At 40.9% G+C, this 12,548-nt stretch overlaps 1 protein-coding gene across 1 annotated transcript; it reads right to left on the bottom strand.

The window, feature by feature from the left end:
- Positions 1-231: 231 nt before the first annotated feature.
- Positions 232-2,759, bottom strand: LOC128055706 (heat shock 70 kDa protein 4-like). The gene is given in 2 exon segments (XM_052648255.1): positions 232-2,555; positions 2,558-2,759. Coding segments are annotated over 2 exon segments (2,526 nt in total).
- Between the last annotated feature and the right edge of the window lie 9,789 nt (positions 2,760-12,548).

Raw genomic sequence — 12,548 nt, 5'->3', positions numbered from 1 at the left:
CTAGAGAAGCAAAAGGTTTACCTATTTAAAACCTAGTCTGCATGTCATTTTTATGAATTTATCAGACATTACAGATTCTTTTGCAAATTGTTCATTCATTTCTTCTCTCCATTCATTACTGGCAGTTTCATAAGTCAGTGATGCTTTTCATAGTCTATATATATATATAGATATAGATATAGATATATAGATATATATAATAGTCTGTTTTAATATAAACAATTGTTGGAATCAACCAATGTCCATTTCAGGAAGCTTCTTGTCTGAATCCAAAGGCACAGCTGTGTCTGTACCCTGCTCAGGAGGCTGAGGGCCCGGGTTGTCTCCTTTTCCATCCACTGGTCCATTCTGCTCTGCATTTTTTTGCTCCTGTTTTGGAAGTTCCACTTTGGGTTTGGGCTTTGAAATTATAGGGCTGCAGATACTCATCAGCTCTTTAATTTTAGCTTCAATCTCTTTTGCCTTGACAACTGGATCCATGGTCAGACACTGCTTGTTCTGCAGATTCAGCTTGTTATTCATCCACTCCACGGCCTCATTCGTGCTTTTTTCCACTTTTAGCATGTCAGCAGCAACCAAGTGATCATACTGGTCCTCCTTGTTTTTGAAAGAGCTGATTACTTTCATATACTGTTGAATTTGTTTCCCTAGATCGTCAAATAATTTTGGTCTTTCTTCAGATTCCTGGAATCACATCTTAATAGGCTGACCTAGATTTTTTAATTCAGCCAATTTATCAACGTAAACTTGCTTTGGCTGGTCTTCTCCATCCTCACACAACCAATTTTCAGTATCTTCTAGTTTCAAGGTAAAATTGTTACGGTCATCTTCACTCACAAACTTCTCATATTCACCACTCAGCTTGTCTCTCATTTTGTACACACATTCTTCTACTGCATTCTTAGCATCATCCCTCTCTTTCTCTAGTTTATCCTGCATGATCATCTTACCCTCATTTTCAATGTATAAGTTGAGCATCTCTCTGTTTATCTGCCATAAGAGTTGATTCTCAATTGGCAGGTCCACAGTATTGCTCTTCACTTTTGCCTTCTTGGCTTGAGGTGGTTGGTCCATCTTTTTGTCTTTTGATCCAGCTTGAGAGGTCTCCATTTCTTCAGACTCCACCCTATTTTCTGCTGGTGTCTGCTGCTGTTGCTCTTCAACATGTGGCTCCTCCTGGTCCAATTGCATCTTCTCTTCCTCCTTTGCATTCTGATCTGTTTCCATCGGTTCCTCATTTTCCTCAAACTTGTGCACTTCCACTAGAGATGCACTGGACACAATGAAAATGCCATGGACATTTACTCGAACCTTGACTTTCACTTTTGAACTGGAGCCATCAGACTGAGGAGTGACTTTCTGAACCGAGAACTGAGCTATAGCAGGATCTGGATAAGGCAAATCTTGAGGAGAGCTATAATAAGCCTCAAGAGTGAAAGATTCCTTTCTATAAAATGTGAGTACTTTAGAGAAAGGAGCAGCATGATTTTTCAAAAAGACTTCACAGTCACTTGACCCTCCTTCAGCTGGAGAATTCCATCTCAGAGATATTGGATATGGCACTACATCAGTGATAGAAAATTCTCTGACTTTGAAGGCAGGCGATAAGATTGCACACTGCAATGCACAGCCTCGAGTAACAGCTTCATCAGCATTTAGTGTTGTACTAATTTATTTACCAAAAAATTTGCTGATCTTCTCTTTCACTGCAGGGATTCGTGTTGCACCACCGACTATCTCCACTGCATAAATATCTTCTTTCTTTAAGTTTGCCTGTTTCAAAACACTACGAAGTGGTGGCTCCACTCTAGCTAAGAGATCATCACACATCTCCAGAAATTTGCCTCTATTCATAGTTCCAGAAACATCAACATCATTCATAAAACATTCGATGCTCAAAGGAAGGTCTGAAGCATTTGCGCTCATCAATTTCTTGAGTTTCTCACACTCCTGAGACAGTCGTAATAATGCACGGATTTTGGACTTTACGTCTATCTAGTATTTCTTTCCATATTGTTCACAAAAATGATATATTAGTACCTCATCAAATTTTCTGCCTCCCAGTGTTGTGTCAAATGCAGTGGCCAGAACTTCATGTTTTCCTCTATTAAATGCACATACAGAAACTTGATAAGAAGAATCCCCCATGTCTACAAAAACTACATTTCTTGGTTTCTCTTCTAAGGCAGGAAGATCTTGTTTATAGATTCCATATGCAAGAGCAACTGCAGTAGTTTCATTCATTAATCGCAGACAATTGAGACCAGCAGTCTGTGTTGCATCCATCACTGATTGTCTTTCTGCATCAGTACAGAAACAAGGAACCGAAACAACACAGTCCACAACAGGCTTCTTAAGAACACTTTCTGCTGTCTCCTTCAGTTTGGATAAAAGCATGGCAGTCACCTGCTCCATGGTAAAACTACGTTCCTCCTCCATGTATTTCACGTTTATACCTGTTAACCCAGTGGGCAACTGCACAATATCATATGCAAGTTTGGATTTTTCTGCCTCCACAAATGGATCAGAGAATGCTCGGCCATGGAATCTTTTAATCCTTGGACTGTGTTCTTTGCATTGGAAATTACCTGGCTTTTAGCTGCTGCTCCAATTGAGCGATTCTTAGGTCCAAAAGAAATGCAAGCCAGCATGCAGCAGTCACTGTACACATTAGCGATCATTTCGATGCCGCTGGCGTGGGCTACAGTGACGCAGCAGCTCTGGTCTATGCCCAGATAGTAGGTGTTGCAAAAGGGCATCAGAGGGTAGACACACTGAAACCATACTCACAGAAAACTAGTCAATCTAATCACACTAGGACCACAGCCTTGTCTAACTCAAAGAAACCAAGCCATGCCTGTGGGGCAACTCAAGATGGGTGGGTCATGGTGGAGAGATCTGACAGAATGTGGTCCACTGGAGAAGGGAATGGCAAGCCATTTCAATATTCTTGCCTTGAGAACCCCATGAACAGTATGAAAAGACAAAATGATAGGATACCGAAAGAGGAACTCCCCAGGTCATTAGGTGCCCAATATACTACTGGAGATCAGTAGAGAAATAATGCTAAAGCTGAAGATCCAGCACTTTGGCCACCTCATGCAAAGATTTGACTCATTGGAAAAGACTCTGATGCTGGGAGGGATTGGGGGCAGGAGGAGAAGGGGACGACAGAGGATGAGATGCCTGGATGGCATCATGGACTAGATGGACATGCATCTGAGTGAACTCTGGGAGATGGTGATGGACAGGGAGGCCTGGCGTGCTGCGGTTCATGGGGTTGCAAAGAGTCGGACACGACTGAGCGACTGAAATGAACTGAACTGAACTGAACTGATGCCCATCACCAACATGGCGCCAGCTACAGCTCAGGCTCCAGCCCAAGTCCTGCTGGCAAGACAAGACATGGACCCCGGCAGGACTGGTGTGCAGAAAGCTGGCCGCGTGGGATAGGCGGACCTGGGATAGTGGGGGACGTGTGAAGATCCACGCGAGTGCCTAGGGTCTTGGAAAGAGGGTGGTGCTGAGGGCACTGCTCAGGCCGGCTCCGGCTCAGAGGCCGCACAGTGGGCGCCGGTATTTTCATAGTCTTTTAAGATAACTATTCTTTGTACTTTTTGATCTTTGTACCACATAAGTCTATTAAAAGTTCAAAAAATAAAATTTAAATATAAATACATTTTAAAATAAAATAATGAGTGTTAGCTGTTTCCTGGCTTCCTTCATAGCTCAGTTGATAAAGAATCCACCTGCAATGCAGAGACCCCATATTTGATCCCTGGGTCAGGAAGATCCCTTGGAGAAGGGATAGGCTACCCACTCCAGTAGTCTTGGGCTTCCCTGTAGCACACCTGGTAAAGACCCTGCCTGCAATGTGGAAAACCTAGGTTCAATTTCTGGGTTGGGAAGATCACCTGGAGAAGGGAAAGTCTACCCACTCCAGTATTCTTGCCTGGAGAATTCTGTTTTCTTATGGGACACAGATTATTCTAATTTTCATTTATCTTTTAATTAAAATAAAGTTATTATTTTAAAATTTTATGGAAAGTATTAACTTTTTCTTAATGTTTTTGATGCATCTAGAATGACACCACACAAATTGTTTAACTGGAGAAAATTTTGCTTAAAATTTAAATTATTAATATATATATTAACAGACAATTCAAAAAATATTTTAAATCTAAAAACCTCAGTATGCTTATTTTATGTAAACAATAAAATATTACCAATATGTTATCAATTGCATTCCTCTTTCTTAAACCCAAAAGTAGATACTCCTGAAATTATTTTTTTTTATATTTTCACTCCTAAACATTCATTGTTTAGTTTTATTATATATGTATGCAACATGGAGAATTACTACTCAAAGGTGTTCTAAACTAAATGTCACAATCTGGGGTTTTTTAGAGCATATGGGTAATACTAATTTGAAACCTAAACTTACCTTGCAGACCCTGTCTCCTGTTTCTCTAATGGTCATTAAAATTCAAGACACATTTTAGGGTCTGTTTTTTATTTTGGTTTCTGCTTTCTATTTTCTTTAGTTTTCTTTCCTTTTATTTTTGCTCTGAACTATATGGATTTCAATTTATTAGGCTGGAAATTAATCAGTTGTTTATAACACCTAGTTTAGAACATTGACTTTCACCTCATGGTACTTTTATTCACTGCAATCTATCTTTGATGCAGAAAGGCAACCCCCCTTTCCCCAACTCTCAGCCTTCAGGGAAAGTCAGTCAGAGAATTAGAAAAGTCTAGTTAATGCCATGGCTATAAGAAAGGTCTGGTGCAGATTCAGTGAATGACACAGCAAAGAGTGGAGAGCCAATTGCTTTACACAGCATCTATACTGGAAAATACCTCCCTTTTGTAGATAAGCAATGGCACAGAAGTGAAGCTCAGTTCAGTTAGTTGCTAAGTAGTGTCAGACTCTGCAACCCCATGAACTGCAGCACTTCAGGCTTACCTATCCATCGCCAACTCCTGGAGCTTGTTCAAACTCATGTCCATTGAGTTGGTGTTGCCATCCAACCATCTCACTCTTTTTTGTCCCCTTCTCCTGCCTTCAATTTTTCCCAGCATCGGGATCTTTGCAAACGAGTCAGTTCTTCAAGCCAGGTGGCCAAAGTATTGGAGTTTCAGTTTCAGCATTAGTCCTTCCAATGAAAATTCAGGATTGATTTCCTTTAGGATGGACTGGTTTGATCCCCTTGCCATCCAAGGGACTCTCAAGAGTCTTCTCCAACACCACGGTTCAAAAGCATCAACACTTTGGTGCTCAGCTTTCTTTATAGTCCAACTCTCACATCCATACATGACTACTGGAAAAACCATAGCTTTGACTAGATGGACCTTTGTTGGCAAACTAATGTCTGTGCTTTTTAATATGTCATCTAGGTCGTAATAGCTTTTCTTCCAAGGAGCAAGTGTTTTTTGATTTCATGACTGCAGTCACCATCTGCAATGATTTTGGGAGCCCCCCAAAATACAGTCTTTCACTGGTTCCATTGTTTCCCCATTTATTTGCCATGAAGAGATGAGACCAGATGCCATGATCTTAGTTTTCTAAATATTGAGTTTTAAGTCAATGTTTTCACTCTCCTCTTTCACTATTATCAAAAGGCTATTTAATTAATCTTCACTTTCTGCCATAAGTCTGGTGTCATCTGCATATCTGAGGTTATTGATATTTCTCCCAGCAATCTTGATTCCAGCTTGTGTTTCATCCAGCCCCCATTTTACATGACATATTCTGCATATAAGTTACATAAACAAGGTGACAGTATGTAGCCTTGATGTACTCCTTTCCCTGTTTGTAATCAGTGGAGCTCAGTGGAGGGCAAAGATATGTATGGAGGTTCCAGTTAGCATGACGTTAACTAAATTGAATGGATTCATCAGTGCAGAAGAAATTTATCTTGGGATGAAAAACTGTCTTGCCTACTTCAGTGTTTGATTTCCTCAGTAGAAAAGTTAAAGTGGCATAGGAATATCAGGGTCTTATTTTTTCTAATCATGTATTCAGTGGTTTAAGTTTAAGTGAAGTTGCTCAGTCATGTCCAACTCTTTGCGACCCCGTGGGCTGGAGCCTACAAGGCTCCTCCGTCCACTGGATTCTCCAGGCATGAATACTGGAGTGGGTTGCCATTTCCTTCTCCAGGGGGTCTTCCGGACCCAGGGATCAAACCCAGGTCTCCTGTATTGGAGGCAGGCGCTTTAACCTCTGAGCCACCAGGGAGACCAGTGGAGAGATAGTAAATTAAAGCTGGATAGGAGAAAATAGATAAAATATAAAGCCTGCTGTGTTTTAAGCATTTTAATATAATAGTGTGAATCAATTTTCAGGATACGTCATTATCATTCAGTTCAGTTCAGTTCCACCCAGTCGCTCAGTCGTGTCTGACTCTTTGCGACCCCATGAATCGCACCAGGCCAAGCCTCCCTGTCCATCACCAACTCCCAGAGTTCACTCAAACTCACATCCATCGAGTTGGTGATGCCATCCAGCCATCTCATCCTCTGTTATCCTCTTTTCCTCCTGTCCCCAATTCCTCCCAGCATTAGAGTCTTTTCCAATGAGTCAACTCTTCCCATGAGATGGCCAAAGTACCAGAGTTTCAGTTTGAGCATCATTCCTTCCAAAGAACACCCAGGGCTGATCTCCTTTAAAATGTACGGATTGGATCTCCTTGCAGTCCAAGGGACTCTCAAGAGTCTTAAAAAATTGATATAATTTAAGGTCATATTTAAAAATCTGCATCAAAATAGATATATGTGTATTGCTTTATTTTTTAAAAAAAAAAGGATTAAGCAGGAAAAAAGATCATTATCAAAACTGAATTTCCTGAAAGCATTTTTTGATGTAACTTTTCAGTTATCACATAAGTATTACTCTGTAAGAATTTTAGGAACTATCAGTTCAGTTCAATCGCTCAGTCATGTCTGACTCTTTGCGACATCGTGAATTGCAGCACTCCAGGCCTCTCTATCCATCACCAACTCCTGGAGTTCACTCAGACTCACATCCATCGAGTCAGTGATGCCATCAAGTCATCTGATCCTCTGTCATCCCCTTCTCCACCTACCCCCAATCCCTCCCAGCATCAGAGTCTTTTCCAATGAGTCAAATCTTCTCATGAGGTGGTCAAAGTACTGGAGCTTCAGCTTTAGCATCATTCCTTCCAAAGAAATCCCAGGGCTGATCTTCTTCAGAATGGACTGGTTGGATCTCCTTGCAGTCCAAGGGACTCTCAAGAGTCTTCTCCAACACCACAGTTCAAAAGCATCAATTCTTTGGTGCTCAGCTTTCTTCACAGTCCAACTCTCACATCCATACATGACCACTGGAAAAACCATAGGCTTGACTAGACGAACCTTAGCTGGCAAAGTAATGTCTCTGCTTTTCAATATGCTATGTAGGTTGGTCATAACTTTCCTTCCAAGGAGCAAGCATCTTTTAATTTCAGGGCTGAAGTCACCATTTTCAGTGATTTTGGAGCCCCCCCCCCCCCCCCCCCCAATAAAGTCTGACTCTGTTTCCACAAGTTCCGCATCTTTTTCCCATGAAGTGATGGGACCGGATGCCATGATCATCATTTTCTGAATGTTGAGCTTTAAGTCAACTTTTTCACTCTCCATTTTCACTTTCATCAAGACTCTTTTTAGTTCCTCTTCACTTTTTGACATAAGTGTGTCATCTGCACATCTGAGGCTATTGATATTTCTACATATCTGAGGTTATTGATATTTATCCCAGCAATCTTGATTCCAGCTTGTGTTTCTTCCAGACCAGCATTTCTCATGATGTACTCTGCATAGAAGTTAAATAAACAGGGTGACAATATACAGCCTTGACGTAATCCTTTTCCTATTTGGAAGCAGTCTGTTGTTCCAGGTCTAGTTCTAACTCTTGCTTCTTGACCTGCATATAGATTTCTCAAGAGGTAAGTCAGGTGGTCTGGTATTCCCACCTCTTGAAGATTCTCCACAGTTTATTGTGGTCCACCCAGTCAAAGGCTTTGTCATAGTCAATAAAGCAGAAATAGATGTTTTTCTGGAACTCTCTTGCTTTCTCAATGATCCAGCAGATGTTGGCAATTTGATCTCTGGTTCCTCTGCCTTTTCTAAAACCAGCTTGAACATCTGGAAGTTCACAGTTCACGTATTGCTGAAGCCTGGCTTGGAAAATTTTGAGCATGAGTTTACTAGCGTGTGAGATGAGTGTAACTGTGCAGTAGTTTGAGCATTATTTGGCATTGCCTTTCTTTGGTATGTCTTTAGGAACTATAGATGTCTGTAATAATAAAATAATCACCATTATGTGGTAACTGCTCTTAATTTCATACATACATGTATTTCTATAAAATATAAATATATATTCAGAAAAAAATATTTATTGCTCTGACTTCACATTTTGCCAGCTTTACTTATATCAGACGAATGTGGAACTAAATTTAGGAAATAGCTTTCTGAGGCCTTGGATGTAAATGGGAGAATCTTCATCTAACAGCTAGGTCATATTAAAAATATGGAAAAGCACAAATAAAGAAAAAAAAATCCCTATTATTTACTCTACAAGAACAGGATTTGATAGACTAAAACCTGAGGTAGCCCTGGAAAAAGAAAATAAACAATCTTGGGATAATCTACAGTCTTAGAATGACAGACAAAGAAAACATTGCCTGTGGCAAGGAATTACTAAAGGACTTTAGGGCGGTGGTTCCTAATACTCAGTTTCAGGTTGTTTCTTATGGTACATTCAATCCTTGTTATCTCAGCACCACTAATAAATAATTCCTTCAACATGTATTTATTGATCATCAATGATATACTCAACTTGTATTAGCTATAAAATGATAAGCAAAAGTACATGAAAGCCCTACTTTCACGGTTTCATTCTAATGTGAGACTGACATTAACCATAGTATTATCCAAACAAACAATAAATCCCGGCAATATTGCAAAGTGGTGGTGATTTAGTTGCTAAATCATGTCTGACTCTTGGGACCCCATGGACTGTAGCCCACCAGGCTCCTCTGTCCATGGGATATTCCAGGCAAGAATACTGGAGTGGATTGCCATTTCCTTCTCCAGGGGATCTTCCCGACCATGAAATCGAACCCAGGAATTGAAGTCCTGCATTGCAGGTAGATTCTTTACCAACTGAGCTACGAGGAAAACCCTATATTGCAATGGGAAGACAGAATAGCTCTGAGACCATGTGACAGACGATTTGATCTATAGTGAAGTAGCAAACTAAAATGGACCAGAATGGGTGAATTTAACTCAGATGACCATTATATCTACTACTGTGGGCAGGAATCCCTTAGAAGAAACAGAGAGCCACCATGGTCAACAAAAGAGTTCAAAATGCAGTACTTGGATGCAATTTAATAAACGACAGAATGATCTCTGTTCATTTCCAAGGCAAACCATTCAATATCACGGATATCCAAGTCTAGGCCCCAAACAGTAGTGCTGAGAAGCTGACGTTGAACGGATCTATGAAGACCTACAAGACAGAGGATGAGATGGCTGGATGGCACCACTGACTCGATGGATGTGAATCTGAGTGAACTTCAGGAGTTGGTGATGGACAGGAAGGCCTGGCGTGCTGTGATTCATGGAGTCATAAAGAGTCAGACACGACTGAACGACTGAACTAGGCTGAACAAGACCTTTTAGAATTAACACCCAAAAAGATTTCCTTTTCATTATAGGGGACTGGAATGCAAAAGTAGGAAGTCAAGAAACACCTGGAGTAACAGGCAAATTTGGCCTTGGAATACGGAATGAAGCAAGGCAAAGGCTAATAGAATTTTGCAAAGAGAACACACTGGTCATAGCAAACACCCTCTTCCAACAACACAAGAGAATACTCTACACATGGACATCACCAGATGGTCAACACCGAAATCACATTGATTATATTATTTGCAGCCAAAGATGGAGAAGCTCTTTATAGTCGGCAAAAACAAGACCACGAGCCGACTGTGGCTCAGATCATGAGCTCCTTATTGCCAATACAGACTTCAATTGAAGAAAGTGGGGAAAACCACTAGACCATTCAGGTATGACCTAAATCAAATACCTTATGATTATACAGTGGAAGTGAGAAATAGATTTAAGGAAATAGATCTGATACACAGAGTGCCTGATGAACTATGGATGGAGGTTCATGACATTCTACACGATGACAGGGATCAAGACCATCCCCATTGCAAAGAAATGCAAAAAGCAAAATGGCTGTCTGAGGAGACCTAACAAATAGCTGTGAAAAGAAGAAAAGAGAAAAGCAAAGCGGAAAAGAAAAGATACAAGCATCTGAATGCAGAGTTCCAAAGAATAGCAAGTAGAGATAAGAAAGCTTTCCTCAGCAATCAATGCAAAGAAATAGAGGAAAGAACAGAATGAAAATGACTAGAGATCTCTTCAAGAAAATTAGAGATATCAAGAGAACATTTCATGCAAAGATGGGCTTGATAAAGGACACAAATGGTATGGACCTAACAGAAGAAGATATTAACAAGAGGTGACAAGAATACACAGAAGAATTGTACAAAAAAGATCTTCACGACCAAGATAATCATGGTGGTGTGGTCACTCACCTAGAGCCAGACATCCTGGAATGTGAAGTTAAGTGGGCCTTAGAAAGCATCACTATGAACAAAGCTAGTAGAGGTAATGGAATTCCAGTGGCTGTTTCAAATCCCGAAAGATGATGCTGTGAAAGTGCTGCACTCAATATGCCAAAAAAATTGGAAAACTCAGCAGTGGCCACAGGACTGGAAAAGATCAGTTTTCATTCCAATCCTAAAGAACGGCAATGCCAAAGAATACTAAACTACTGCACAATTGCACTCATCTCACACGCTAGTAAATTAATGCTCAAAATTCTCCAAGCCCGGCTTCAGCAATACATGAAGTGTGAACTTCCAGATGTTCAAGCAGGTTTTAGAAAAGGCAGAGGAACCAGAAATCAAATGGCCAACATCTGCTGGATCATTGAGAAAGCAAGAGAGTTCCAGAAAAACATCTATTTCTGCTTTATTGATTATGCCAAAGTCTTTGGCTGTGTGGATCACAATAAACTGTGGATAATTCTTCAAGAGATGTGAATACCAGACCACTTGACTTGCCTCTTGAAAAACCTATATGCAGGTCAAGAAGCAACAGGTAGAAGTACACCTGGAACAACAGACTACTTCCAAATAGGAAAAGGAGTACAACAAGTCTGTATATTGTCACCTTGCTTATTTAACTTCTATGCAGAGTACATCATGAGAAATGCTGGTCTGGAAGAAGCACAACCTGGAATCAAGATTGCTGGGAAAAATATCAATAACCTCAGATATGCAGATGACACCACCCTTATGGCAGAAAGTGAAGAGGAGCTTAAAAGCCTCTTGATAAAAGTGAAAGAGGAGAGCGAAAACGCTGGCTTAAAGCTCAACATTCAGAAAATGCAGATTATGGCATCCGATCCCATCACTTCATGGGAAATAGATGGGGAAACAGTGGAAACAATGTCAGACTTTATTTTTCTGGGGTCCAAAATGACTGCAGATGGTGACTGCAGCCATGAAATTAAAAGACGCTTACTCCTTGGAAGAAAAGTTATGATCAACCTAGATAGTATATTCAAAAGCAGAGACATTACTTTGCTGACTAAAGTCTGTCTAGTCAAGGCTATGGTTTTTCCAGTAGTCATGTATGTATGTGAGAGTTGGACTGTGAAGAAGGCTGAGTGCTGAAGAATTGATGCTTTTGAACTGTGGTGTTGAAGAAGACTCTTGAGAATCCCCTGGACTGCAAGAAGATCCAACCAGTCCATTCTGAAGGAGATCAACCCTGGGATTTCTTTGGAAGGGATGATCCTCAGGCTGAAGCTCCAGTACTTTGACCACCTCATGTGAAGAGTTGACTCATTGGAAAAGACTCTGATACTGGGAGGGATTGGGGGCAGGAGAAGAAGGGGATGACCGAGGATGAGATGGCTGGATGGCATCACAGACTCGATGGATGTGAGTCTGAGTGAACTCCGGGAGAAGGTGATGGATAGGGAGGCCTGGCATGCTGTGATTCATGGGGTCACAAAGAGTCGGACACGACTGAACTGAATTGAACTGAAAATCACTGCAGATGGTGATTGCAGCCATGAAATTAAAAGACGCTTAATCCTTGGAAGGAAAGTTATGACCAACCTAGATAGCATATTGAAAAGCAGAGACATTACTTTGCCAACAAATGTCCATCTACTCAAGGCTATGATTTTTCCAGTGGTCACGTATGGGTTTGAGAGTCGGACTATGAAGAAGGCTGAGCACCAAAGAATTGATGCTTTTGAACTGTGTTGTTGGAGAAGACTCTTGGGAGTCCCTTGGACTACAAGGAGATGCAAATAGTCCATTCTAAAGGAGATCAGCCCTGAGTGTTCTTTGGAAGGACTGATGCTAAAGCTGAAACTCAGGTACTTTGGCCACCTCATTCGAAGAGTTGACTCATTGGAAAATACCTTGAATCTGGGAGGAATTGGGGGCAGGAGGAAA

The sequence above is a fragment of the Budorcas taxicolor genome, chromosome 11 (genome assembly GCF_023091745.1).
Source record: "Budorcas taxicolor isolate Tak-1 chromosome 11, Takin1.1, whole genome shotgun sequence".
Taxonomy (NCBI): domain Eukaryota; kingdom Metazoa; phylum Chordata; class Mammalia; order Artiodactyla; family Bovidae; genus Budorcas; species Budorcas taxicolor.
Note: the sequence above shows the minus strand (reverse complement) of the source record. Positions and strands in the feature narration are given on the sequence as shown.